The sequence below is a fragment of the Daphnia magna genome, linkage group LG8, assembly GCF_020631705.1.
Source record: "Daphnia magna isolate NIES linkage group LG8, ASM2063170v1.1, whole genome shotgun sequence".
Taxonomy (NCBI): Eukaryota; Metazoa; Arthropoda; class Branchiopoda; order Diplostraca; family Daphniidae; genus Daphnia; species Daphnia magna.
This window is the reverse complement of record NC_059189.1, coordinates 985,948-1,006,576: the sequence shown is the minus strand read 5'-3', so window position 1 is coordinate 1,006,576 and position 20,629 is coordinate 985,948. Positions and strand designations below refer to the sequence as shown.

At 38.1% G+C, this 20,629-nt stretch overlaps 8 protein-coding genes and 1 long non-coding RNA gene across 16 annotated transcripts; 5 read left to right on the top strand and 4 right to left on the bottom strand.

The window, feature by feature from the left end:
* Positions 1-119: 119 nt before the first annotated feature.
* On the top strand, positions 120-1,520 carry LOC116929617 (xyloside xylosyltransferase 1). Its single transcript, XM_032936888.2, has 2 exons — positions 120-673; positions 738-1,520. The coding sequence occupies exons 1-2, from the start codon at positions 173-175 to the stop codon at positions 1,419-1,421; spliced, it is 1,185 nt and encodes a 394-aa protein (XP_032792779.2). The 5' UTR covers positions 120-172; the 3' UTR covers positions 1,422-1,520.
* On the bottom strand, positions 1,462-3,526 carry LOC116929615 (WD repeat-containing protein WRAP73). 3 transcript variants are annotated; one of them, XM_032936885.2, is made up of 8 exons: positions 3,377-3,526; positions 3,057-3,271; positions 2,812-2,994; positions 2,559-2,735; positions 2,283-2,495; positions 2,098-2,209; positions 1,826-2,014; positions 1,462-1,751 (listed from the first exon to the last, which is right to left on the bottom strand). In XM_032936885.2, exons 2-8 carry the CDS (start codon positions 3,207-3,209, stop codon positions 1,516-1,518), a joined length of 1,263 nt encoding a protein of 420 aa, XP_032792776.1. In that variant the 5' UTR covers positions 3,210-3,271; positions 3,377-3,526; the 3' UTR covers positions 1,462-1,515. The 3 variants fall into 3 exon arrangements, with proteins under 3 accessions (XP_032792776.1, XP_032792774.1, XP_032792778.1); XM_032936883.2 differs by having other exon boundaries at positions 3,368-3,525; XM_032936887.2 differs by lacking the exon at positions 2,812-2,994 and having other exon boundaries at positions 2,559-2,702; positions 3,368-3,525.
* A 379-nt stretch (positions 3,527-3,905) lies between these two features.
* On the bottom strand, positions 3,906-6,528 carry LOC116929613 (peroxisomal N(1)-acetyl-spermine/spermidine oxidase). 2 transcript variants are annotated; one of them, XM_032936878.2, is made up of 7 exons: positions 6,110-6,528; positions 5,858-6,028; positions 5,776-5,794; positions 5,463-5,714; positions 5,142-5,358; positions 4,819-5,079; positions 3,906-4,759 (listed from the first exon to the last, which is right to left on the bottom strand). In XM_032936878.2, the coding sequence occupies exons 2-7, from the start codon at positions 6,006-6,008 to the stop codon at positions 4,181-4,183; spliced, it is 1,479 nt and encodes a 492-aa protein (XP_032792769.2). In that variant the 5' UTR covers positions 6,009-6,028; positions 6,110-6,528; the 3' UTR covers positions 3,906-4,180. The 2 variants fall into 2 exon arrangements, with proteins under 2 accessions (XP_032792769.2, XP_032792768.2); XM_032936877.2 differs by having other exon boundaries at positions 5,858-6,009.
* A 28-nt stretch (positions 6,529-6,556) lies between these two features.
* Positions 6,557-7,736, top strand: LOC123475609. Its single transcript, XM_045178549.1, has 2 exons — positions 6,557-6,992; positions 7,060-7,736. Exons 1-2 carry the CDS (start codon positions 6,969-6,971, stop codon positions 7,564-7,566), a joined length of 531 nt encoding a protein of 176 aa, XP_045034484.1. The 5' UTR covers positions 6,557-6,968; the 3' UTR covers positions 7,567-7,736.
* Positions 7,737-9,235: 1,499 nt separating this feature from the next.
* On the bottom strand, positions 9,236-11,050 carry LOC123475606. Its single transcript, XM_045178541.1, has 4 exons — positions 10,843-11,050; positions 9,869-10,774; positions 9,719-9,809; positions 9,236-9,635 (listed from the first exon to the last, which is right to left on the bottom strand). Exons 1-4 carry the CDS (start codon positions 10,864-10,866, stop codon positions 9,415-9,417), a joined length of 1,242 nt encoding a protein of 413 aa, XP_045034476.1. The 5' UTR covers positions 10,867-11,050; the 3' UTR covers positions 9,236-9,414.
* Positions 11,051-11,299: 249 nt separating this feature from the next.
* Positions 11,300-13,311, top strand: LOC116929614 (RNA polymerase II-associated protein 3). Of its 4 annotated transcripts, none has more exons than XM_032936882.2 (6): positions 11,300-11,441; positions 11,727-11,861; positions 11,918-12,045; positions 12,127-12,781; positions 12,845-13,037; positions 13,169-13,311. In XM_032936882.2, exons 1-6 carry the CDS (start codon positions 11,409-11,411, stop codon positions 13,252-13,254), a joined length of 1,230 nt encoding a protein of 409 aa, XP_032792773.2. In that variant the 5' UTR covers positions 11,300-11,408; the 3' UTR covers positions 13,255-13,311. The 4 variants fall into 4 exon arrangements, with proteins under 4 accessions (XP_032792773.2, XP_032792772.2, XP_032792771.2 ...); XM_032936881.2 differs by having other exon boundaries at positions 11,724-11,861; XM_032936880.2 differs by having other exon boundaries at positions 11,409-11,564.
* Positions 13,312-13,620: 309 nt separating this feature from the next.
* On the top strand, positions 13,621-15,534 carry LOC116929618 (coiled-coil domain-containing protein 130 homolog). The gene is made up of 8 exons (XM_032936890.2): positions 13,621-13,770; positions 13,924-13,991; positions 14,049-14,186; positions 14,242-14,353; positions 14,420-14,491; positions 14,552-14,737; positions 14,835-14,973; positions 15,047-15,534. The coding sequence occupies exons 1-8, from the start codon at positions 13,768-13,770 to the stop codon at positions 15,349-15,351; spliced, it is 1,023 nt and encodes a 340-aa protein (XP_032792781.1). The 5' UTR covers positions 13,621-13,767; the 3' UTR covers positions 15,352-15,534.
* LOC116929611 (leucine-rich repeat protein soc-2 homolog) lies at positions 15,455-19,861 on the bottom strand. Of its 2 annotated transcripts, XM_032936873.2 has the most exons (7): positions 19,529-19,861; positions 18,986-19,120; positions 18,797-18,918; positions 18,587-18,640; positions 18,012-18,186; positions 16,962-17,944; positions 15,455-16,889 (listed from the first exon to the last, which is right to left on the bottom strand). In XM_032936873.2, exons 2-7 carry the CDS (start codon positions 19,080-19,082, stop codon positions 16,428-16,430), a joined length of 1,893 nt encoding a protein of 630 aa, XP_032792764.1. In that variant the 5' UTR covers positions 19,083-19,120; positions 19,529-19,861; the 3' UTR covers positions 15,455-16,427. The 2 variants fall into 2 exon arrangements, with proteins under 2 accessions (XP_032792764.1, XP_032792765.1); XM_032936874.2 differs by lacking the exon at positions 18,587-18,640.
* Positions 19,862-19,884: 23 nt separating this feature from the next.
* Positions 19,885-20,399, top strand: LOC123475608. The gene is made up of 3 exons (XR_006650979.1): positions 19,885-19,998; positions 20,114-20,194; positions 20,301-20,399. It is a non-coding gene; the product is annotated as an uncharacterized LOC123475608 (long non-coding RNA).
* The last annotated feature ends 230 nt before the right edge of the window (positions 20,400-20,629 follow it).

Genomic DNA, 20,629 nt, shown 5'->3' with positions numbered 1-20,629 from the left:
ACTTGGCTATCTTTTAACAACGTAGCAAAAAATTGAGCATAAAAATGATGAGAAGTAAATTAGTAAAACCCATGCTTAGCGGTTAGCGGATCATAGCTTTAGAGCCACTGCAATCAAAAAGGCAATAGTGTCTATGGTAGAGATGGAGAGGGCAGGTGTAGCTTTGTGATTCATGCCCAAATCAATCCATCTTTTTCTTTTTCTCCTTGTCACGTGTTCATTTCTTGTTTGCCTGTATTATAGTGAAATTGAAAAGAATGTGAGTCGCCGATTTGGGCCCCGTTTGTTGGGCTCGAGTCTGCGAAATTTGCGCGCAAGTGAAGACATCTTTGCGTTGACAGGTGCCTTCCTGAATGTCACGCCCTCAGCATCTGTTCAACATGGCGAAGTGGAATACCAAAATAACACTTCCTCTGTTTATTACTATCACAGTGCCAACACCAAGTATGCCAATCTTTCTTCGGCGGAAACCATTCATCTTGCCGTGATTTTTTGCAATGTTGGACAGAAAGCTGCACTGAAATGGAATTTCAAAAAAATGACTCGATCCCTCATCAAGCATTGCTCAAACAACATTGCTTTGCATTTTCATTTGGTTACAGATCCAAGTAGCTGGGAAATAGCCAAAGAAGTCATCCATTATGAATCAAAGAAGACAAAAATAAATATCCAAGTAGGAACTCACCTTAATATCAATTTTAGGGTAAAAGATCTAAATATTCTGTATTTTCTTTCAGGTATCAGCTTACTTTGTTGACACATTTGCCCAACAATTTATCACTACCATTGAAGTCCTTCAGCAATATTTTAGTGCTAAACCTGGAACCTACTACAACCAAGCACTGTTCTATGCTTCTGTTCGATTACCTGATTTGATCCCTTCAGATGTGGCCCAGCTAATATTTGTTGATGTAGATACTGAGTTCCGGGACAGTGTTGAGAAACTCAACCAGCAATTTGAATATTTTGATGACCAACAACTGCTTGGGTTGGCCCCTGAATTGTCACCTGTATATCGCCACATACTGTATGTTTATCGCAATCAACACAAAACTTCATTGCTAGGAGAACCAAAAGGAAAAGGGTTTCCAGGCTACAATAGTGGGGTAGTGCTGATGAAACTAAATATGATGAGGCAATCCAGTTTATACCAGGCTCTTCTCACCAATGTGTCACTGGCTAAATTAACAGATAAGTACAGCTTTAAGGGGCATCTGGGTGATCAAGACTTCTATACACTTGTTGCATTGGAGTATCCTCATCTTTTTTATACACTCCCATGTAACTGGAATAGACAACTGTGCCAATGGTGGAAATCGAAAGGTTATGAAGATATCTTTGAGCTGTTTTATGAATGTAAAGGCTTTATCAGTTTATATCATGGGAATTGCAACAGTCAAATTCCAGATGCTAACACTTAATTTGCCATAACATATTTTGCTACAACATAATTGCTCTCAGTCCTGGTGCCATATATATATTTGTGTGAAATTATACAAGATATGCTTTAACTGATTAAATATTTTCTGTTAACAAGAATTTCACTTGACACATGCAACCTATATCTTTACCCGAAATCATCAAATGTTCACCACTAACGTCCCACTCTGCTCGGTCTGCCTTCAAAGCTGCAATGTTAATGCTCGCAGACCGAAGGTCCGTAACAGCACAACCCCTAGGGGTCCAAGCGTAAAGATTACCAGTTCCACAGACAATGGCCAATCGTGGATCAGTATTGGACCATTTAAAGCCTGTAACGTTACTCAAAGTATGTTTTAGTGATCATTATAAAAACAGATTTACTGAAACAACAAAAAATACTCACATTTAACTGGTAAGCAATGTACCAAAACACTTTTCAGCGTGAAAAATGGCAGTTCCCAAACCCATAGAACACGCGGGCGTTGCTGATCTTGGACGGCCAAGTAGCGCGCGTCTACGCTGAAAGTCAAGAGAAGTTGTCCAATGGAAGATCCACCAGGCAGTGCAAAAGGACGTTCGTCTCTCACGTGATCTGAATCATGAGAAATATCCTTAGTTTCATGATTGTGGCGGAATAAATCATCAATTTAAAATTCGTTTCCATCTTTTGCTCACATTTCAGTTTATCTTCAACCTCGCAGTAAATAATGCACGTGGTATCACGAATCTTGTCAGGATGATTTAAAGTAGAAATCGCATTCCAAGACAAGTGATTGATAAGCTTTATCTACAGTTAAAAATAAAGAAAAAATGTTCTTACTAAATGCAGTGACAAAACATAAATTGAAAGAAGTTTCTACTTTACAACCGACGGTAGCAACTGCAAGAATTTGCGCAGTTGGAGACCATTCCAGGCTGTGAATCCCAAAAACATCTGTCAAGACGGCTAACTTCGAACCGCTGATTAAATAAATTCCAAGTTTCCCCGGATGACTTCCGTCCCAAATGACTATTTTCGTACCATCTGGAGACCACTTCACACCACCAATGTCAATAGCTTCACCACCTATTAGCTAAAAATGTTGTTGTACAGACAATGACAAGTGTGAAAATTAACAAAATAAGTATACACTTACAGTTACTTGGGCCCAAGTGTCACATGTATAAATAGCAACACAGTCTTGTGCCATTCTTCGTTCCACAACAGCCATGTAAGCACCTGCAACACTAAAATCTATGCCAGGATTGGCTTGCTTTGGCAAATTTATGTGGCACACATTCTGATCAGTAAGAGACCATATTGTTATTCTTAGCTAAGAACACACAAAAAAAGAGAAAAAAATAACTACACCTACACAAAATAAATTAACTTATGGAAGAGTAAAGTACATGAAGATTTGCAGTTGTTAAGACATGGCGTGAAGATGGAGCAAACTGTGCAGCTATTAGTCCAAGGCTACCAGTGGATATTTTGCATTTCCATTCTGGTTGAGCTATTGACCACACATCTAATTTCCCCTTTTTAAGGTAGGCACTTAATAAAAGCTCTGAATCGGTACTCCATTCTATATGCTTCACTTAAATGATTTTAGTAACAAAATACCCTATGCAGTGTAACACTAAATTAAGCCTACCTCAACAATTTCTGAGCACTGGATCACCCGAATTTGCCTGAAATCAGAAACCAGGTACACAGCAAGTCGTTGTTGATTACAGATAGCAGCAAATAGCCCATTTGGTGAGAATGAGAAAAGTCCATTTGACAGTCTAAACGAATAGCACTCCATCTAAGACAGTACTCTTCGTGTTAACGCATAGTAATCGGTAAAACTCGCTGACGTAGTTTGTGCTGTAAAGAAGAATGGATGATTTAAATTTCACCATCACCTTGCTGTCATAAAAATACATCTCCATTTAGAACTATTAACAAAAGATGAAACTATACCTGCATTACATGTATATTAACGAAGGCAACAAAGAATTTTCAAAAGCAGAAAAGAATTTTCCCTCGCCCTGCTCCTCCACCATCAAACCAAAACAATCCGAAAATGGTGTATAGATCTTAGCAGACCGCTTGTGTCAACAAACTCTGAATACAGAGACTTTGCCAGATTTTGAATAAGGTGATAAACATTAGGCTTTGAGTCAAAGCCTTTGACTCGTGTCTCGTGTGTATCAAACCACGACAAATGAAACTAAAAAAAAAATTCCAAAACTAATCTGCTAAAAAGTAGGTCTCGTTTAGCAGCAATAGCCAGTATGCCCCTTATTTTCTAATTTCTATTAAAAGAGTTGCACTTTCTCGGCGAAATTCGACGAGGAAACAGACCCTGGTCAAACTCATGGATCTTGTATTGTTAAACATGTTTTTTCTCCTTTCGAAAGCATCAGTTATCTCCAACGAATCTAGATCAGTTAATTAAATTTATTATTAAAACGACAGGTGAAAGTTAATACGCTTACAAGAGAAACGAAGTTACAGGTGATTTTGAAATCTCGTTTACTAGAATAAACCCTTTAAGGACACATCCATACGAGCACTAAAGAATGAATACATTCGCAAGTGAAATGCGGGCTACAAATCAGAATGTCTCGTTTGGTGAGATACAGTTCCTATAATCCTAATGTTTTATACGAACGTGCATGGATTAGATAGTCTCAAAATTTGGCTGAAAAGAAATTTTTAAAATAAGCTAACGATCTAATTCAGTTATTTATCTTAGTCTGAAAAATTCTTGACGGAAGGACAAGACTCACGTTAGAGCTTAGCATTTTGAAACCCGTTACAATATTTAGCGATACGATCCGCTTCTCTCCATCCAGTCTCTACCGCTCCATGTACTGTGCTGTAGAAAAAGTCATGCGTTGCTTCGCCAGCGAAGAAGAGCCGAGGATAGCCACTGGAATCGTAGACCGGCTGAGCAAGATCAGATGCCCACACGTTCATCTCTTTTGATTTCATGGATCGGTAACTGTACGATCCAAGGGTGAAAGGATTGTTAAACCACGTTGAACGGATCAATCCTGTGGGTTCCGTATAGGCAAAATCTGCCCCTACATATTTTTTTAAAAGCGTTGAACAGACTTCCAGAATTTCATTTTCGGATAATTTCTCTGCTTCACGTGCCGCTTTCCCAGTAACCCATGCAATGAGCATGTTCGGATGAAGGCGCACTGTGTAAAACCCGAGAATATGGTCTGACCATTGACTACGCAGAGCATTGCTTTTTACTCCTTCGGGACGTCGCCGCAACAGGGATACTCCTCCCCAATCGGAACTCCACCAAGGGTTCTTAAACTTTATAAAAATTTTGTCAACTGTTCCAAAGCCAAGACCCTAAGGGAAATATCATGAAACTTAGCTGATGTGCGAAAAGGAGGCCGCACTGGTCTTACCTGAATGGCTCGCTTTTTGAAGGGCGGCAAAGAGGGAACAAACAAGCTGTCAAAGTTAGACTTAAGGAATCCAAGAGAACTTGTGATTATAACGAAATCGGCCACATACAGTGTTCCGTCTGTACAGGTAATTTCAATTTTTTTTTCGCCCTCCGCAGTATCGCAGGAAGGATCCCAGTCAATGGTATCTACTGCCTTGTTGAGCAAAATACGATCTGAAAGTGGCATTTGAAGACCATTGTGACAACATGGCAAATCTTTCTACAAGGGTACACAATAAGAAAAGTTATCAGGTTACAGTACCTCACCACCATTATTTTTACCATTAGGATATTGAAAAGGGTGCTATATCCCCGTTTCCATGTTACTAATGGATCTCCTGGACATTCCTGGTAATGCAAGTGCCCCGACCCACACGTTTCTTCCCAGTTATCTGATCCATCGATCACATTTTCCATCAGATGGTACCACTCAAAAAAGGCTCGCGCAACAGAACGGTCCAACGTAGAGACAGAACCTCCATCAAGAAATTCCTTAAATCTAGAAAAGGTAAAATGAATTCACAAAGATATTACCAGGAATCAACCAACTGGAACAGTGATCATGATAATAATCACAAATTATTTAAATATAGGAAGGCTTACTTTTCTTCATAATACTCTCCCAAGGACTTGTTCCATTTAGACAGCTCACTATTGGAAATTTCTTTTAGTGATTCTACAAACTGCATGAGTTCCCTTAATTGCTCTTTACTTATTTTGTAGTCTTCAAAACCAAAGACTACATTATCAGCAAAACCACTGGATTCTAAAGTCTGAATATCAGTGTTTAGCTCCTGAGCTGTTTTACCCATTTCAAATACAACATTTCCTTCTTGGCCATGTACCCATTGAGCCCTTGGAAAAACAGGTTTATTGTTGAATCAAAATCATGGGTTATGATAATGATATACAATACCCCAGCTCCAATGGAATTCCTTAGAATCAGAAAAATATTTACTGCAAATCAAGATTATTGCTATGAAAAAGAATTATGCTACCTTCATTGGTCACGATGGTGTGGACTCTTCCACCAATATGATTCTGAGCTTCTAGTATTGTAACACTAGAAGGGCTTAAACCATTATGGATAAGGCGTGAAGCAGCAGCCAGCCCAGAGACTCCAGCACCAACAATGATTACATGCTTCATTCTTTTAAAAGCAGAGAATCCTGAGCGAACCCAAGTCAAACGTTGGCACAGCCGCACAGAACAAAGAATTTTCGTTTACGTGCGAAAACACTCGTACTTACAACGGTAGAGCTTCTATCATAATGCCTAATCGTAAAAATATTTTGCTTGGTTTTTTTGTTTGCTTTGTTATTTTAGGTGCTTCAGCTACTAAGTAAATAATTTCTTTGCCGGCGGGACTAGCATAATCTGAACAAACAGATATCACAAGTTCACAACGCAACAAATTTAAAGCAAATAACAATATATGTATGCATTTAACTGCTAATCAGGCAACAGTCGAAGGTTAGTACTAAAAGGTAGGTTCGCGATGTTCAATTTTTAAAATGTCGTATTTTGCGTTTGCCAATGCTGGCGAAACGTATTCATTTATTTTCCAGAAGAAAACTGTTGTAAAATATTCGAGTTGTGGTTCAAAAAACCAAAAAGTTTACGATATAAGTTCAGTGCTTAGTTTTAGTTGTATCAGATTTAGAAGAGGGGATAGCCCCCCCCGATACCCTTCTGGTTCAACACAGTCTTCACCAGTGAACTGATACTGATCCGATTCCGTGTCGTTAAAAAACGGATTTTTTGAGGGCCGTAGAACGGATTGGTTTCCGTTCTCTAACGCTAGAGTCGCATGAAGGCAATAACGTTATGCCTACCCTCTAGCGCCTCTAGCTGATTCATAATCGGATTCGTTTCAGTTAACCGATTTTTGACAAAGCAGCGCGTTGTTCAAATCAGTGAGCGGACCCGTTTCCGTTCACAGATCCCTTTCAGTTTATTATCAACTTGTTTTTATAATAAGAAGCCGAAACCTTTCCATTATTTGAACGGATTCGTTTCCGTTTCCATAGCACGTTTTTAGTAAACAAACTGTTTGCTTATTAGAATAACGTACGTGCTTAATGTGAGTGCAATATTTTGTTTTCAATAATGCCTATGTCAGAACAATTAAGGGTAAATTTTGTTATTTTCGTTAGATAATTAAGAAAATTTAAACCTTTTCCCTTCTTGGTTCTTTTAGAAAATGGTTGCTGAAGGGAAAATCAAAAAAAAAAGACCCAGGGCAGAATCATGGACTGCAGGAAAGAGATGGGATAGATTAAAAACTGTAAAACAAAAATTAGAAACCCTTCATGGAGAAAATGAGGTGCAATATGCTCTGTTTGTGGTGTATCCAAATCCCCGAGGAGATCCTTCCCATTATCTGTTCAAGGAAGGGGAAGATATTGAAAAGCTAGTCAACGAAAACATGCTCTTCAACAAGAATTTTCTCCACCTTAAACCTGCATGGAAGAACCCCCCTCAATTTAACCAAGAGCCCATTGTAAAAAAAAAAAAGGAAAATCCCAAAACTAATGAAAATGAACTACCGAATCCCAACAGAGATACTAATAGTGCAGCTGATGTTCATGAAACTGATGATTGCATTTCAATATCTTCCAATTCAGAAAAATGTGATAAAGAAAAGTTAAAACGGCTTGTTAAATTTTTCAACATTGCAGTCCTATTATACGGATTAATATATTAAGTCTGTAATTTTATGTGGAAGTTAAACCCTGATGTATGTGTAATTGTATGTGTGTCATTCGGTGGTCGGCGGCTTGGTGGTTGGAATCATTATGAGCGTTAATAAGTGAAGAAGTGCTTCCGTCCTTCACATTCGGTGACTGTCAGATTCAAATAAACAAGTGACAAGAATTAGTTCAAATTACTTTTTTAAATTATACGTTTAAACGAAAGCAACATTCTATAGTGCACGATCGAGGAGTTAAGTAGGCTAGAGCCTAGAAGTGTTGCTGTGCATCACTCTAACCGTAACATTGACCTTCTACATATACATTACATCCTAATTAAAAATTTAAGAAAAACCAGCAATGTAGGATTACAATACAATGAGCAATCCTTACGGAATGAAAATCTCGATTATTAGAGTAATCGATATTTGTAATTGGAATTCGAATATTAAGGCAGGAGTTAATGCGTTTGAATGCAATCGAAAAAAAACGCTAAATAATTCCCGCCATCGTGCTCGACGGCGATTGGTTGATTAATTTTTACATATTCGGGAAACAAAACCTTATTTCTAACATTTCCGTGGGCATCAGCGTAATCTTTGTGATCTGAGAATCACGAAAATGGTATACTATTTAATTGATTTTATCAAAGATAAGTAATCGAACAGTTAGCTTAAAGTTTGGGTGTGTAAGCTCAGCCCCCCCTCCTCTTTAAGTCTGAAAATGGAATAATAATAATCTGAAAAAGAATAAAGCGGTAGGCTGCATAGCATTAGGCCTGTGCGCGTGAAAAAGCGTTCGCGTGAAAAAGCGTTCGCGTGAATCATACGGGCATAGACAGAAAAGTGATTGTTTTTCAATTCATATTCGGATTCAGCGTACAAAGTTGAATACAGACTATAAATTTTAATATTATCGAAGGTAGTTTGTATAGTATAATATGCGTTTGCGTGATAAAGTGTTTGGCGTGAATTACACGTACATGTCTTTATAACGGATTGTTTTTGAAATCATATTTCAATTCAGCGTAAAAAGTTGAATAAATGCTATTAATTTTATTGTTATCGAAGGTAGTTAGCATTGAGTAATATGCGCCAGCGTGAAAAAGCGTTCGGGCGTGAATTACACGGATATAGATAGAAAAGTGATTGTTTTTGAATTCATTTTTGAATTCAGCGTAAAAAGTTGAATATTCAGCATTAATTTCATTGTTTTTGGTGTTAGCGGGGGGGAGTTATTCGTTTTTGACAAAATTTTTCATAGAAACCAAACGACCCAATTCTCTTTCCTTATCTAGGCGACTTTTTTCGAGATTTTTTTTTCGTCACAAACGGCAAACTCCCGCCAAATTTATGAAACCATTAGATGTACTCAATTTTTTACACTGAATCCGAATCTGAATTCAGAAACAATAAATTTTCAACGCATGCACGTGTAATTTTCACCGATCCATTTTTCAACCCTATAGGCTTATCTCGCTATGCTTGCTTCCGTAAGAAATAATGGAACTAATGATCCTTATTCAATTTTTCACGAGGAAACCAAAAATGAAGTAAAAAACAATCGTCGTCAACAGCGATAGCCGTAATTTTATCTCGGTTTAACAAGTTTCGTTAAGTCGCATAGATAGACGGAATTGGATTTAATTGAATTCCATGTTAATTAAAGAAAAGATACATTTTGCTGGTTACCGGACAAAAGTTTATTAATGATATAGTCCCACATCACAAACACATGAAAACGTCTACAGAGTCAATACAGTGATGGGGTCAGGTTCAGAGACATCACGATCAGAATCTGAGTCGGAGTCTTGGTGAGAGTCACTGTTGAAGTCTTGATGAGATTCACTGTCGGAGTCTTGATCACAATAAGTATAAATAAATACAATAAACAACTAAATCAATAATTTTGCTGGATTTCTTGATGTACTGGGAGTAGCTGAGCAAGTCGGTTACATCATTGACGGACCCAACCCCGTTAGGTAGCCGGGCAATGGCGTCACGAACAAGGGAGAGGGCGCTGACGGAAGCCGGCCTTGGCTCCGTCATAAGTGATCCAAATGTTTTCATGCGCTGCTTTGGTTCTTTAAAACAAATAAACAATTGAAGACCGTTAGCAAATTTTAAAATATTAGGCCGAAAAAGGCTATATACAATTTAGCATTACCTTTTCTAATTGCTCCTACAACATATTCTTCCTCGTTTATGATGAATGTAAAGGGATTGAATGGCTGTTCAAATCTGCATTTTTCTTGGAGCTAAAAATTATTGTAATAAATGTTATTTTTTATGATTTCAATTTTTAATATTTTGTTACCTGAAACAAAGCTTTGTAGTCAGCACCAGGCTGACAAATTTCACGAAGCAAATGTGACCCAGGTGATATCAGCATTTCAGTACCAGGCACTGGATTTTTTTTAGAAATGAGACCAAGTTGAGTGTTGGGATCAGGATTGATCAATTCAACTGTACGTAGACTGTTCACTTTATCAATTTCAGAAGTGAGACCACATTGAGTAATGGGATCAGAGTTGATAATTTCAACTGTACGTAGACTGTTCTCTTCATCAATTTTAGAAGTGAGACCACGTTGAGTGTTGGGATCAGAGTTGATCAATTCAACTGCATGTAGACTGTTCTCTTCATCAGTTTCACCACGTTGAGGGATGGGATCAGGATTGATCAATTCAACTGCATGTAGACTGTTTTCTTCATCAGTTTCACCACGTTGAGGGATGGGATCAGAATTGATCAATTCAACTGCACGTAAACTGTTCTCTTCAACAAATTCAGGAGTGAGACCAGATTGAGTCCTGATGGGATCATCAGTTTCATGAACATCAGCTGCACTATTAGTATCTCTGTTGGGATTCGGTAGTTCATTTTCATTAGTTTTGGGATTTTCCTTTTTTTTTTTTACAATGGGCTCTTGGTTAAATTGAGGGGGGTTCTTCCATGCAGGTTTAAGGTGGAGAAAATTCTTGTTGAAGAGCATGTTTTCGTTGACTAGCTTTTCAATATCTTCCCCTTCCTTGAACAGATAATGGGAAGGATCTCCTCGGGGATTTGGATACACCACAAACAGAGCATATTGCACCTCATTTTCTCCATGAAGGGTTTCTAATTTTTGTTTTACAGTTTTTAATCTATCCCATCTCTTTCCTGCAGTCCATGATTCTGCCCTGGGTCTTTTTTTTTTGATTTTCCCTTCAGCAACCATTTTCTAAAAGAACCAAGAAGGGAAAAAGGTTTAAATTTTCTTAATTATCTAACGAAAATAACAAAATTTACCCTTAATTGTTCTGACATAGGCATTATTGAAAACAAAATATTGCACTCACATTAAGCACGTACGTTATTCTAATAAGCAAACAGTTTGTTTACTAAAAACGTGCTATGGAAACGGAAACGAATCCGTTCAAATAATGGAAAGGTTTCGGCTTCTTATTATAAAAACAAGTTGATAATAAACTGAAAGGGATCTGTGAACGGAAACGGGTCCGCTCACTGATTTGAACAACGCGCTGCTTTGTCAAAAATCGGTTAACTGAAACGAATCCGATTATGAATCAGCTAGAGGCGCTAGAGGGTAGGCATAACGTTATTGCCTTCATGCGACTCTAGCGTTAGAGAACGGAAACCAATCCGTTCTACGGCCCTCAAAAAATCCGTTTTTTAACGACACGGAATCGGATCAGTATCAGTTCACTGGTGAAGACTGTGTTGTCTGGTTGTATGTTTACATCAGCTGGATCTGCGTGCTTTTCAATGTGGTATTAGAGGTTGTTTGGTAACCATGGAAACGCTGTTAGTCTGCTGAAGTTACGTTCAAATAAAAGTTTGGAACGTGAAGAAACATGACCGCGAAAGCAGCAGAATTACAGCGTGAGGTGAGAGAAAATGCCGAAGATTATCAGAGTTATTTGAAAGATTTATATCAATGGGAAACAGAAATCAAAGTTAAAGATGAAATGCTCAAAAAAGCACCAAAATCTCTGATGGCTGGAGATCAGGTACAATACATGACTTTTTACCTTAAGACGAATCACTAACCTAACTTGTGATATAAAGTGTTGAGCGTTGTGTTAAGCAGGTCTTATTGTATTTGGTGTTTCTCTTGGCCTTTGAAATATTAATTAGAATAAATATAATTTTGCCTTAAAATTATTCAGCAGGAATTTCCTATCCGTAATAAGAAGACAGTTTCTGCATTAAATGAAACTCTTTCTTCAAGCCCCTTAAGTGTTCCAAATTCCAATATGATGACAGACCAACAGAACAAACAAAGGGCTGCACTTGAGAAAAATAAGGTTATCTCTACAAATTTAATTTGTTTTCTTAATTTACTAAAACACCTTTGTTTCAGGGAAATGAATGTTTTAAAGAGGGAAAATATGATAAAGCAATAGAGTACTATTCAAGAGCCATGGAACTTACTCCTTTAGATGCTATCCTTCCTGCAAATCGTGCAATTGCTTTGATTAAAGTCAATAGGTGGGTAAACAGTGCCAGCTATTGTAAATCTACTTAGATTGTATGATATATATAAATATACATTTTTTTTTTGCATATAAGGTTTGCTGAAGCAGAAGAAGATTGTAACACATCCTTGAAGCTCGATCCGACTTTTGTTAAAGCCTATCATCGTCGTGGTACCGCACGGGCTAATACAGGAAAGATGGAACTAGCACTAAGTGACTTCCAAAAGGTGTTAGATATAGAACCACATAACAAAGCAGCTCTGCAAGAATTTGAGCGCCTCTCGAAGCTAACCAAAAAAGAATCACCTAAATCAATCGTGGCAGAACATAGCAAAGGCGGTACCAGCAAGAAAAGAGTAAGCTTTGACCAATCCGTGGCTACTAAAACTAAATCGGCTAGAGCTATAGAAAGTGAAACAAAGGAAAAAACTATAGAGCTAGTCGATCTGTCACTTCGCCATCCGTCCCTTGCCGTTCTCAATGAGTTTGTTCCGGTATTGAATGGAGACAAAAATGGGCCTGCATTAAAAATTCCAGTAGTGCCCGTAAACGACGCAAAACAAGAATGCTTGGGAATCGAGAAAATTATCAATCAATTCCCTCGTACTAATAACACTGGAGTGAAAAACGAAACTACACTGCACGCCTACCTTGACACGGTTCCACCAGTTCCAAAAAATTGCATCCAATTCTATCAAGATTGGACGAAGCTCGAAAAAAATCCCAATTTACAGTACAAGTATCTTAAGGTTGTTTTATTTTAAGTAATGTCCTTTGTTTGATTACTAAAATAGCTATTGATTCTGTGTTAGCAAATAATCCCTGCAAAGCTTCCCGACATTTTCCGAGAGTCCCTTGAAACTGACATTCTTGGCGGGATCATCAAAATCTGGAAAACAGAATTTGCAGAAAGAAAGGAACCTATTCTTCCATGGTTGACCGGCTTATCTCGAGTCAAGCGAATTAGTGCGGTCACTTTATTTCTATCATCAGATCAAAGATCAGGTGATGTCTTATTTCTCCTTTGAGGATTGCTTACTTCTATTGCTTATGAATGTGCTTATGAAAATGAAATTCTAATCAATTGTGTGTAAAACAAATTTTTTATTAAACATGTATGTCTTTCTACCCTTTAGATTTAGATTTTCTTCTTGCCTACATCAAGACCAATGGTGAAGGTGCAGAAGAAGAACGGAATTCGGTATTGCAAAAGTTCTCGTAAGTATTTTGCTTACTTTCTAGTTGAAGGTGGAAATACATGAATAAACATTTGCATCAATTGCTGTTTTTAATTAGTTTTGTGTAGTTTTGAAGTATTTTCAAATGAGCTAGTAGGAGGGAAATATTTCTGTCTAGTCAGTTCTCGTCTACGAGATTAACTATCCAGAGGTTTTCTAACTTTTAAATGGTTGATTGAAAAAGAAAAATGATTTTCTTGCCCGGTGTAATTAAGAGTTTTAATAATAATATTCCCACTTAAATTTTTTTTTAAGTTTTGAAATAAAATAAAATTTATAAAATAAAGGTAACAAAGACTGTGATAGGAAGTTACTGTGCGAGTCAGATGGTGAAAATGCAATCCGCTGGAATGAGTTCCGCAGATTCCATTTTGCATTTTAGCCACTTTGTAAGATCTCATCAAACGTCGTTTGTTATTTATTTAGTGGCGAGACACAACGTACGCCAGACTTGTTATTTTGTAAGGTTGACGTGAAACTGCATTAACACATACAAAATGGTAAATACTTTAACGGAAATTTCTTCGATTTCCTTTAACAAAAATACTATGCCGTAAGCTTTGGAAACTCGAAAGAACACCCTTATTGTCATTGTTAACTGATAGTTTTACAGACTAGAAACATTTAACATCTTACGTTCTTTTCGTTCCCAGGGTGAAAGAAAAGGCGTCAATAAATATTATCCGCCCGATTGGAGGCCAGAAATGGGATCCATTAATAAGTAAATTATGATAATTGTAATTCTACAACCTAACCAATGAATGTTTATGGGGTATAGATATCATGGTACTCATGCATTACGAGAAAGAGCAAACAAGCTCCACCTTGGCATTCTCATCATCAGATTTGAAATGCCATATAATATTTGGTGTGAAGGTTGCCCTGATAAATCTATTCCTATTGGAATGGGTGTAAGGTACAAATACTTTAATCTTCCTATGTTTGTTGGATAATTATTGATAGATTTTTAGGTATAATGCTGAGAAGACAAAAGTGGGAATGTATTATTCAACGCCAATCTACCAATTTCGTTTTAAATGCCACCTTTGCCCTAATTACATTGTCATGAAAACGGATCCAGGGGTAATTACTAGGACCCATAGATTTCTAAAGGTTTTTAATAGTAACAGTGTTCATTATGCTCCCTAGAATTTGGACTATGTAATTGTTTCAGGGGCAAGAAGACAAGAAAGAAGGTGGGATCCTTTGGAAAATGAACAAGTAAGCATATGCAAATTTAAATTATATTGAGTATCAATTAATATTACCAACTCATTTTAGGTTGTTCCTGAAGAAAAAAGCACCAGTCAAAAATTGGCCACAGATGCTATGTTTAAACTTGAACATGGAGAGAAAGATGCCTTGAAATCAAAGACTGCAGCACCAGTGATTGATCGTCTGCAAGACCACAGAGAAAGATGGCGCGATGATTATAGGACTAATCGCATTCTGAGAGATCAATTCAGAGTAACTGGAGTTTTATATATACTAGCAACAGTTAGAAATTTTCTGGAAAAGTTTCGGTCTGATCATGTCGCGACGTTTCCTTATTTATTTATCTTAGGCAGCAAAGAAAGACCTGAAAGCGAAAGCTGCCATAGATGCTGCTCTGTTGTCAAAAGCGTCTTTGGACATCAAGCTCCTTCCACAATCGGAGGATGACAAAAAAATTGCTTCCTTACTACGTCTGAATCCAACACAAAGTAACTTGATTTCCGTTTAGTCCTTCCTTATAAGGTTGCCCCTATTAATTACAAACAAATACCGCATGAATAGCTCCAGAAGAAAGGCAACAGGACGTCCGTCAAACTATCGACTCAAGACCACTATTCAGTTCTCCGGATACAGAAGATAGCATCTCCAAGCGAAGTGTAATGCCAAACCCTTTCGTTAAAAATCCACGAATTAAGAGCTCCAGTTCTGCTTTAACACGCCATGATCTTGGTGTTTGTTTCAAACCAAAAGATACGCGGGATTCGGAAGGTGTACCCAGTACCTCTTCATTAACTAAAGCTGGTCCATCAAAGTTAGTCAGTCTCTGCAACTATACTTCCAGTAGCAGTGGCGAAGATTCTCAATAAATTTGATGGGGAAGAAATTAAGTTCGCAGTTGCAAATCGTATTTTTACAAACGAAATATAACAATTATGCTTTGACAACTTGGATAACACATAACGAGCAAGATGAATTGGAGCACATGGGAGAACCATGAACATGTGTATATACCAATTGGAATAATAGTAGATACAAACACGTTAACTATATTTTTTCTTTTTTTGCTTTCAAATGTTAATTTTTTTTTTCAACATCAGTGGGATATAAACGAGTAGCATCTGGGTAAACACCAAACGATGATACACAGTCAAAAAGTTTGAACACTAAAGAGGAAAGGATCTTGTGTACAGTTATTTAATTGTGTCGGTGTATGGTCGAAGGACAGAAAGTCAGACCTGGGCACTTAAAAACACGCACACTTCAAAGGGCAATTCAACATATCAACCTTCTTTTTTTTTCTACTAGTGAACCTTACGTCTCGATTCAGTAGGACAACTATATAGCGTGCCTTATAAACCCATAAAAGCTGGGTGTCTAATGCTGAGAAAAAATAAAAAATAAAAAAAAAATTGGCAAACACGATACGCAATACCAAGCACTGCTGGCGCGCAAAAAGATGTTTGCTTAACCCTTGTTAAAAGTGTGCTACTTCTTTTTTGAGCAAACACCCGCCCCAATTGCTAGTGTTTTTCTTTCTTTCTTTCCTTTTTTTTTTTTTTTTTCTTTTTTACAACAACGCTTCTTAGCCTGTCAAAATAGTATAAATGTAGGGCATATGGTGAACAGATATTCGCTATATCAATCTGTGCCAGGTATCCCTACTTCTTTCGAGTTAGAAAAACGAAAAAAAAAAAAAAAAAATCGTGTCAAGCTACACCATAAAATGGTTCGAATCAATCTCGAAGGGAACAGGAGACAAAATTGGCACACAACATACATAATATTCTTATGTAGTCACCCATTAAAAGACGGTCGGAGGGAAGGGGTTCTCGGAAACAAGAGCGAAAGGTTTGAAAATCGAGAGAGCGAGAGTAAAGAGTCAGATTTAATTTGCGGAATCTAATCGGATGCGCTCAGACTGAACTGATGTGCCTCTTTCACTTTACATAGAACGATAAGGGCCCTGCATTTTAAGGAACTGGATAACTAGGGATGGGCCTCCCGCTACTATCTCAGCCGGAATTTGCGACAGCGGACAATTTTCGATACTCATAATCTGTAGACTGGAACACAATGCCAATTCAAACGGCAGATTGTGCAAATTCAGATTATCATTCAGATAGAGTGATTCCAGTGTCTCGAGCGTACCGATTTCCTCTGGTATGTAGGACAGATTATTTTCCCCTACACTAAGGTAGGTCAGGTTAGAAAGATGGCCTACTGCCCGCGGCAAAGAAGTTAGTTGATTCGACTGGACGATTAGCTTCTTTAAATCGCGCAAAAATCCAATCTCGTTGGGCAAAGTTTCGAGTTTGTTCTCTTCCAAATCAAGCACCCTTAGTTTGCGCAGATTGCCGATGCTGTTTGGCACTCGCTTTAGATTATTGTTAGATAAGATCAACACCTATATAAACAGATTTAGAAAGAAAGGTTACAACATTTCAAATGTTTTAAACATACGAATTATAAATCGTACCTCTAGAGATTGAAGAAGAGCAATATCATCAGGAATTTTGTTAAGCTGGTTGGTACCGAGATTAAGTTCGACCATGTTTACCCACGTCCCAATATCCAAAGGTAGAGAGGTCAATAGGTTTTCCTTCATATTGAGTTTGGCCAAATGTTTGGCTCGGGAAAATATGCCGTAAGGAATCTTGTCAACCTGATTGTGTTCGAGGTTGATGCTATGTACGTTGATGAACTGCGACGGTCCACCCGAAGGATAAGCGGTAAACGAATTGCGCGAGAAGGTGATGGACGTCAACTGACTAAGCGAAGACAAAAGCCCATCAGGAAGATGGGAAATGGCGTTGCCCTCAACGTTGAATTCGTCCATATGGATACAATTGCTCAGTGATCTGGGTACGCTTGTCAGACGATTATATCGCAAGCCCAACCGATTGAGATTACGAAGCTGACCAATGCTCTCAGGTATATCGAGGAGTTCATTATGCTGCAAATCCAGCGAAGACAACTGGATACAATTGCCGATTTCTTCAGGAAGGTGTTCCAAGTGGTTGTGAGACACGTCAAAGGTGATCAAATTGGTCAGCCGACCAATTCCTGCTGGTAGTTCGCGGATTTTGTTTTCCCGAAGACTAAGCATAGTCAGATGAGTGAGCTGACGGATTTCTTCACCAACCACGCGAATTCGGTTAAAGCGCAGAAAGAGCGTGGTCAAAGAATGAAGTTTGTAAACCACGTCAGGAATTTCATGCAACTTGTTGTGTCGTAGGTCGAGTACACGAAGACAACGCAAGTTGGCCAAGCTATCTGGCAAGGCCGTCAGAGAATTTTCACTGAGTGCCAAAGTTGAAAGGTTTACTAAACATCCTATTTCAGGAGGAAGACACGCCAACTTGTTTCCGTAGAGGTAGAATTCGGTCAAATGAGTTAGGTCACGAACTGAGGGAGGTAGCAAGGTCACACTTGATTTGGATAAGTCCAATCGTGATTTCCCTGTTTTACGTAACATCCTGTTAAATACCGCATACGGAAAACGACCGAATTAATTAAGATAAACTACCTTCTTCTTTGCAACGAGTAAATTCTTTGGCAACATCCAGATCAGCTTGAATCGGCTTATTCTTTTTAACTGTAGGTTTTGGTTTGTTTGACTCCGGGTGCTTAACAGTAACCACTTTTGGGCGCGCTCCATCGCAGCCTCCGGAGCTTAGAGAACCCGAAGATAACTTCTTCTCCTATTAGAAAACACGAGCTATTAGAATTTGCATCCGGCAAAAAATTCCCAAAAGATGAGGAAACTGGCGCACCGGAAGCTAGGAAGAAGCTGCAATGATTAATGAAATATTATCTCGTGCTTCTCAAGTAAACCTCAACTGCTCTAGCGCGTGTGATAAGGTATACTGACAGTGGATGATAAGTATCATAAAGCAAACAGTTCTAAGGATCTCGGTGCCAAGCTACCAGGTATAAAAGTCCTATATTGGGTCATGCTCATGCTATTGTATCAGTTAGCTGTAGCTGAAGGGAATAACAAAGCAATGGGCAGATTTTGGTAAAATGTATATGGAAAATGGAGTAATCAGAAGGTGGGTCACTAGACTGCCAAAACAGGGTGAATTCATCTGAACCACTTACAATCACTCTTGGTTGGCAATGAGCTTGAGCTTGTGGAGACTTAGCAAAACCAGTCTGAAATCGAATCAAACACATGAAATACTAAATGACTTTCGTCTGCTGCTTACTCCTTGGAATGGTTTAATATTTAAAAATAAAACCAACAATTTAGAGCTTATTTTTTCTTATTACTTTTTGTCGTGTTTTTAATCTTAATGTAAAATTACTTGCCTTGTTATCTTTAGAACTGGAACTGGACGACGGGACAGGGTTTCCTTCATTCACTTCGGGCATTTCGCTTGCCGAAAGTATGGGATGACCGTCTAATTCAGGAGAAGTAAGACTTGCCACACCTTGAGAGTTGAAAATGCCATTGAAGAAATCAATAGCAAATTGATAACTAACAAATAATTTACTTACCAAGTAGATTTCCCTCACCCTTATAATCTGCTAATCTCTCGGCAGCAGCAGCTGAAGGCGGAAATTCTGTATTTCGATTCTTAGGAGTTTTTCTCATTATTTTTATGTAAACTCCATGCAGAATTCAACCTACTCCTGGAAAAATAAAAAATAAGTGTCAGAAGCTGTTTTGCATGTTGGGTCATAGATTTACATTTGTTTTTGTGTTAAAATTATGGCTAGATATACAATGGTAAGATGGTGGAAAATACTGATACAATACACATTATCAACATTGATAGCTCTAGGCCTCATATATGGGTTAATCGTAAGAGCATAGTAACAGTTAAAGTTGAAGTATGATTTCCATTGTCAGGATTTAGAACTAGGACTCCAGCCATATGCACATGAAGGAAATGGATGTGCCATACTATTAGTTAACAAGATTTCAATTATAAGTGAAAAAGTTGAACAGTGTAAAAGACATGGGTAATATTTATTTTTTTTTTTTTTACAATAAGAAAAGTAACAGGTAATGGATATATAAAATTGATAGCGACTCACCACCTCAAGCACATGGAAAAACGACTAATTGACTGTGTGACAAGAAACTATCGCGAAAAATCCACAGGACCAAAATATAACAAGATGTGTATGCAGTTCAAGGACTTTACTCTTGTCCAATGCTGTGTGCACCAAAGGCTTTAACACTGGGTTGCAATTCACTACTTCGAATCGTTTCACACTGTTTTAACACTGAAGCCACGAAGCCACTTCTGATGAATTTCCATAAAATAAAATAGTTAACACGAATAGAAATAGAAATATTCGGTGTATCGGAGACCAAGCCCAACTATTTCTTCCCTTCCCTGTCTAAATGCCAGCATCAATTCTTCGGAGTTTTGCAGTGGCGCTAGCTACTATTATAAGTTTGGCTTCGCTTATTGACAAACCTGGATCTGGATTGGATCTGGATGGGAATGGCGAATGGGACTGGGGCGCTGGGAATCTGGGATCTTGGCATTGGCAAATTCGTAATTCGTAAAAATTAGAGAACTGATGTTTTTCTCTTACATGAGCTATTCATTTGTTGACTGAGGAGGCCTTCTAAAGTAGTGTTTTTTTTATACACATCAATATTCAATATAGATCAATTTTCTTTTACGCGCCAAAAGATTTTCATTGTCACGTGTGACTATGGGAGCCAAATAGTAGCGCGGGCAGGTGAAAGTAAGTAAAGTTTTTAAAGTGGTAATCAAATGTTTTGCCGGGGTTACTGTCTACTGCCTTTTCATTACCTTCTCCTCCTCTGATTTGTCATTTTCTGGTCGTCTAGAAAGTTAACGACATGGGGTGCACGGTGAGACAAAATTAGTTTCGCAGAGAACGTTGAAGACGATTAACTGCTATTAAGTCTGCTTGGTCTCTCTGTAAGTCAATTAATGTATATCTTAGGAACGTTTTGGCGACGTTTACGTAAGTCACATGCAATTTAATCTGAGAGACGATTTTGACTCGCTTCAGTAGCCAAGAATGGACACCAATTTCAACATGGATAAATGTTTATGCCACCGGCCCTTAGTCTCCGTGCTATGTCGTAACTGTGGATACAGGCTTAGCAATTGCCGAAAAAAGATAAAGTGTGATGAACATCCAAACGTAATA